This window comes from Naegleria fowleri (assembly GCF_008403515.1).
Source record: "Naegleria fowleri strain ATCC 30894 chromosome Unknown tig71, whole genome shotgun sequence".
Lineage (NCBI taxonomy): Eukaryota > Heterolobosea > Eutetramitea > Acrasida > Naegleriidae > Naegleria > Naegleria fowleri.
The window spans coordinates 7,747-14,097 of NW_025408003.1; the positions used below are offsets into that span (position 1 = coordinate 7,747).

The following is a 6,351-nucleotide window of genomic DNA, read 5'->3' on the forward strand; positions in this document are numbered from 1 at the left end:
ATGGGAAAAATAGTTGACATAACTCCAATTATGTACACACGGAAAAGTTAAAACCCGAACGGTAACTGCAGTTTGTCCTTGAATCAAAAAAAAAAAGTCGTTTCGTGTACAGTCGCAACCATTCAAATGCAATCTACTTATTCCAATCCAGAATCAAGATCTTTCGATTCATTTCACCGTCGCAAATGTGAATTGGTCGAACCAAACACTTTTAAAGAAGAACATCATTTCTATCCTAAAGCTGTACATGCACATTTGAGTGAAATTGTTAAAGAGTTTATGACATTAGGTAAGTTGTTACAAGTGACAAGGAAATCAGCTCAAGCATTCACAACACAAGATACTCCTCAACTTGTCAAAAGATTCTGTGAACTTCATCCAAATGTACAAGAAACTAATCTCATGAACGTTCTCACTTTCAAACCTCAATTCTTCAATTGGTCAGGCTCTGACTTGTTTCATGTCTCCGATCATACTGGTTCCAAGAGCATGGTTCTCATTGAAACAAATTCTTGTCCATCGGGTCAAAAAGCAATGCCCAAGATGGATTCGATGAGAATGCAACATGACAACGTACACAGAGGTTATCGCACTCTCATCGAAAACATGTTCAAACCAATGCTCGAACAGCACGAACGAATGCTTGGACCTCATATGGTGAAAGATGGAAAGCTTGCTGTGGTTTATGATAAGAACAAGATGGAAACTTGGGGTTATGCAGCGATAATTGCAGATGTGTTTAGAGAATCTGTATATTTGGTCGAGTACAAAAACCAAGACGATGATCCCTCTGTCAGATTTGTGGGAAACAATCAAATAATGCAAATTCGTGATGTTAACAACCAGTGGATGAACATCAGAGCTTGCTTTAGATATGTCACTCAAAAGCCATGGAATCGATTGCCAATTTCAAAGATTAGAACGCTCATTATCAATCCTGTCGTTTGCTGCTTGGCTGGAGGAAGAAACAAACAACTTGCAGCAATTGCATTTTCTAAATTCAATATGGAAAAGAACGTTGGTATACAAATTAATACTCCAAAGACAGTTTACAATGTTGAAAAACAGATGATACCATATTGGATTACATATTTTGGAGGAATTGGTGTGATCAAGAATCCTTATTCAAATGCTGGACAAGGAGTATGGGTAATCACTAACACAAAAGAGTTAAAGCAATTTATGGACACTATTGACAGCAAGTATGAGAAATTTGTTGTGCAGTCAATGATTGGTTGTAAAGCTTGGAAAAATACTCACTTTTACCACGTTGGAACTGTACCTGATAAGGACAACAATGTCTTTGTGGCAGATTTGAGAATGATGGTTCATTTTGATTATACAATGAATGAATTTCGCCCTCTTGCTCTGTTTGCTCGAAAAGCAAGAAAACCATTGCAACATTCAATGAACAGCGACAACTGTACTAGTTGGGATATGTTTGGGACAAATCTCACATTGGTTGGTGAAAAAGGTAGTTGGGACACGGATCAGTCAAGATTAATTACTTGTGATGAAATTGATTTTCCAACATTAGGATTAACTTTGGACAACTTGATTGAAGCGTTTGTTCAATCAGTATTGGCGAACGTTGCTATTGACAAGCTTGCCATTTCTATTTGCAACTCCACAAATAGCAAATTTGACAAGGCGTTGTTTGAAAAATTAAATCAAGATAAGATCCTTCAGCAAGAATTATTCGATGAATGATAAATATTATATAATACATTACATTATAAATTTGCGTTCTCTTAAAAATTAGTCTGCACATGTTAATTGGAATTTTTGATGAATAATATAATAAATTCGAATTCATTCAAGATCTGTCTGAACAGAATAAGGGTTTTGGTGATCAACCTTAATGTTCAAATATTGTCTCGTGCGAAAGTTGAGATCCATATCTCCAATGAAAATCCTTCCCAATTGCATGTAACACCAATTTGAGCTATTTCCAAATTTAGGTCTTCGAATTGCGAAATTCCAGTATCACCAGCGTAGATTTTAACTTCTAACACTTATTCTTCCCCTTCTCCTTTCTGTTAACTGTCGAGGGATTATCCTTAAAATGGTATGATTGCCGATAAGAGGTTCACTTCCAAATTCTTTTAAATCAAAGTTTCCGGTTGTTTGCCGACCCCAAATCAAAAATTCGACAAGAAAATGTCTGCATCGTTTTACCAAGAGTTTACCGAAGTTTCTGCAATTCGAAAGACCTTCGATTCAACACAACCAGAGGAAAAAACTCTCCATCCTTGTTCCAAGAACCTTCTCCGTCCATAACTTACAGCCAACCCTCATTGGTGACAACGAAATTCTCTTTCACAATGCTCAAGATCCGGCCTTCTATCAAATGAAACTCGAAAATCCTCAATTCACTGTTTGGATTCTCTGTAAGGAGGTTAAATATCTGTACTCACAAAAGAATTTTTGAATGTGCTTGGAAAGCAAACATTCAGGTCAAATTAATGGAAATTGGAAGATTTGAATTTGTCGTCCACAAAGGCAGCTCCAATCTCTTATATGATGGTACTTCCATTGATCTTCCACAAGTGGTCATTCCAAGATTGGGCGCAAAAATTAATTATTATGGATTGGTTGTTCTTTCGTTATCTGGAAGGAATTCCATCTCCACTGAGACCTCTCATCCTTAACACCTCATCTTCCATTGAAGTTGCTCGAGATAAATTCTTTACCATGCAACGACTGGTGGCTAAGAACATTCCAGTTCCAAAAACATGCATTGCAAAATTTCCACTGGATATCCAAAAGATTGAAAACTCTTTGCTTTCCCCTCTCATTTTCAAGAAAGCATCAGGATCTCAAGGAAATGGTGTCATGTTGGTTCAAGACAACGCTCAACTGGCCGACATTGCTGAATTGGTCGATCCAAATACCCAATTATTAATTCAAGAGTTCATTAAAGACTCCTCTGGAAAGGACATTCGAGTCATCGTGATTGGTGGAAGAGCTATTGGAGCAATGAAAAGAATTGCAAATAAGGGATTTAAATCAAATTTCCATCAAGGAGGAAGAGTGGAACCAGTGCAGTTGACACTTGAATTGGAATTGTTGGCAGTAGAGAGTGCCAAAGCTTGTTGTTTAGACATTGCAGGAGTGGACATTTTGTTTGACGGAGATTCCCATAAGATATGTGAAGTGAATTCTTCTCCAGGCTTTGAAGGTTTTGAATTGGCAACGGGTATTGATGTGGCAAAAGAAATTCTCATGTATTGTAAAAACAATCTTAACTGTTGAGTCCAAATGGAAGAAATTGTGTGGTAATGTAAATGTTTGAAAACAATTTAAATTCATCATGCAAATTCTTTTTATCAGAAACAAAAAATATTTCTTCATTTGATGAAATTTAATCAGCACCGCATTGACGTAGTTGTTTTTCGGAGCTCATGCACACTTCAATACTCGGTTCAACAATTATCATGAATTTATGTCATGCTATCGGATGAACAGATATTCTGTATGGTGATACTTTTTTTAATCCGTCATTGCCTTTCATGTTGTAGTGCACGAAACCATTCATCTCACCCGACATGACAACCTCAAATTACCAGTTTAACACACTTCCTAATAACGATTTTCCAAGAATGTGATATCAAATTTCGGGTAAAATTTCGATTTGTAATTTTGATTTATCGTCTCTTATTTACCGAAAAAGCATCTTCATGAATAATTTCTCGTTGATTGTTCTAAATTATTACATATTTGGGAAATTCCCGATTCTGTAAAGTTTGATATTTGGAACAAAAAGTAACTGAAAGGCTCTTATTGACAAATTTATAAGGTTTGGTTCAAAAGGGAAAATTACATCATGAAGTTCTTTTTGAGATTTAATTCTCAAATGATGAGCCTGCTAAAAAACTATGTCAAGATTGACCAGTGATCATCATCACCAATACTCGCCACAAGAGTATGCTGCTCAAACAGAAAGCACAGAGGAACAGAGAAAAGATCATGGGCCATCATCGAGCAGTTCAACCTCTAAACATTCCTCTCCATTTCACAAGAGTACTAGTTTCGAGAAAATAACCGATACTATTTTGCCCGCTTTCTTTACACCCTGTGTAGTTGAAGGGTTTCCATCTTCGGTTATTCATTACGGCAAGCTTTCTTCAAGAGTGATCACTTGTCATTACACACCACAACATTACAGAGGTGCTATTGCACTTCCTTTGGATTTCAACACTGTTTATTGTCTAAAAATTGCACTCAGTACACCATCCGTTACTCAACTGGAAAGAGAAGTCTCGATATGCAATTACTTGAATAATTCTCTACCAAATAATGACATTGTACCCAAAATATTCACATATCTAAGCGACTATTTTATACTGGTACGAGAACTTGTAGTTGGAAGGTCTTTTCGAGATTATTTCAAAGAGTGGGGCGAAATTTGTAACAAGTTGGAAAACCTCTCTTTATTTACTTATCACTTAACCCTATGCAAAGAATTGCACGACATTCTTGATATTTCAATTAAGGCATGTGATTCTCTTAGTCAAATACATTCATTACGTGTTTGTCATCTTGACTTGCGCCCTGAAAATCTCATAATTGACACACATCATTCAACCGTAAAAATTATTGATTTTGGAATGGGTTGTTTTTTATCATTAGACAATCCCTTTGTATATTCAGACAAACCTATAGGTTATTTTCCATACATGTCTCCTGAAGCAACTGGAAAGATTTCGAAACCTATTGGATTTCATTCTGATATTTACAGCTTTGGATTTATGCTCTATGAGATGTTGGCAAAAGAGCATCCATTCGGTAGCAATAAGGCAAATTCTGAATATATATTCTCTCACATAACTCATCAACCGGAGGTTCTTTATAATAATCTTAAAAGAAGGGGCTTAATAATGGACGAAACATCTTTATACGCAAAATTAATGAGCGCAGTATCTGCAGTAGTCACTAAAATGGTGCAAAAAGCTATAGACAAAAGATATATGAATTTTGAGGGAGTTAAGCAAGACCTGCTACTAATTTTAAAATGCCTACAGACCAATGACATGTCTTTCCTAAGAGACTTCATTGCCGGAGAACGTGATATTCAAACAAATCTGACCATTCCTTTTGTTGTTTATGGAAGACAGAATGTGATAGATGCTATGACTTGCACGCTGAATGAAGTACGCGATTATAAGCAACCCAAAGCATTGTTAATAAGTGGATATAGTGGAGTTGGTAAGTCTGTGAATACCGTTGCCACATACTCATGACATTATTATTAAGGTAAATCATGTGTTGTAAGAGAGTTCAGAAATAAGTTCAAACAAGATGTTTGCTTTATTGAGACTAAATATGACCAATCTCACAACGTACCTTTTTTTGCTTTAACTTCAAAAATGAATTCTATAATTGAAGATATTTTAGGAGAACCGGAACACATAATATCTGATTTTAAAATGCGGTTGACTTCTTTGCTTGAAAGTACTCAAATAGAGGCACTATGTGAGACAATTCCCAATCTTAATTTGCTCTTTTTTTAGTACTCCAAAACAATCTACAAAACGCGCACAGATAGCCATTAGGTATAAAGAACATGGTGAAGCAGTGAAATCATTTTCACAATCAGGTAATTATTTACCTTTTTATGATGCACAAGAGTTGAAAAACAAATATAATTTAGTGATTCATTTACTCCAAATCTATAGGAATTTGAAAAACAAACCTTTGTGTATTTTTTTAGATAATCTACAGTGGACAGATTATGAAAGTATCAACTTGGTAAAAGAAATTCTTGGATTGGGAACCTGTGAAACTTTTCCCTTTCTATTAATTGGAGTATATAGAAACCGTGAGATTAAAGAAAACACCCCACTCGGAAATTTTCTTAAATACGTAAAACCGAAGGCTTCCAATATCACTGAGATTGTACTTTCTGAGCTTTCACTCGAAGATTGCAATTCAATGGTCGCATCATCATTGAAGCGCTCCCTTTACGAGACAATTAGCCTTACAAGGATACTGTTTGAGAAGACACGCGGAAATCCCTTTTATTTGAAACAACTTCTAGTGTCTCTTTACAAATCAGGAAAAATTTTTTTCAACAATTCATTGAAATTGCTTTCATGGAATCTTGATGAAATTCAAAAAGTGCACTACACCCAAAATGTAGTGGATTTTCTCTTGCAAAAATTTGCCATTATGAACCTAACAACAAAAAAAGTATTGGCCTTTGCATCATGTATTGGATCACGATTTGCTTTTAATGAGCTCAGAGACTTACTGAACATCAAAATTAATGAGTTTTCGATTATTGATTTGAAAGAAACAATTGATAATGCCATCAAAGAGGGCTGGCTTAGTTATGTGGACTCTAAAGTT

General features: G+C 35.6%; 3 protein-coding genes across 3 annotated transcripts; all 3 read left to right on the plus strand.

Moving 5' to 3' along the window:
* Positions 1–126: 126 nt before the first annotated feature.
* FDP41_009550 (uncharacterized protein) lies at positions 127–1,710 on the plus strand (the record flags this gene model as incomplete). Its single annotated transcript, XM_044713521.1, has 2 exons — positions 127–289; positions 341–1,710. 2 exons carry the CDS (start codon positions 127–129, stop codon positions 1,708–1,710), a joined length of 1,533 nt encoding a protein of 510 aa, XP_044556857.1.
* Positions 1,711–2,586: 876 nt separating this feature from the next.
* On the plus strand, positions 2,587–3,255 carry FDP41_009551 (uncharacterized protein; the record flags this gene model as incomplete). The annotated part of the gene is made up of 1 exon (XM_044713522.1): positions 2,587–3,255. One exon carries the CDS (start codon positions 2,587–2,589, stop codon positions 3,253–3,255), a length of 669 nt encoding a protein of 222 aa, XP_044556858.1.
* A 623-nt stretch (positions 3,256–3,878) lies between these two features.
* Positions 3,879–5,513, plus strand: FDP41_009552 (uncharacterized protein; the record flags this gene model as incomplete). The annotated part of the gene is made up of 2 exons (XM_044713523.1): positions 3,879–5,208; positions 5,257–5,513. 2 exons carry the CDS (start codon positions 3,879–3,881, stop codon positions 5,511–5,513), a joined length of 1,587 nt encoding a protein of 528 aa, XP_044556859.1.
* Positions 5,514–6,351: the final 838 nt, after the last annotated feature.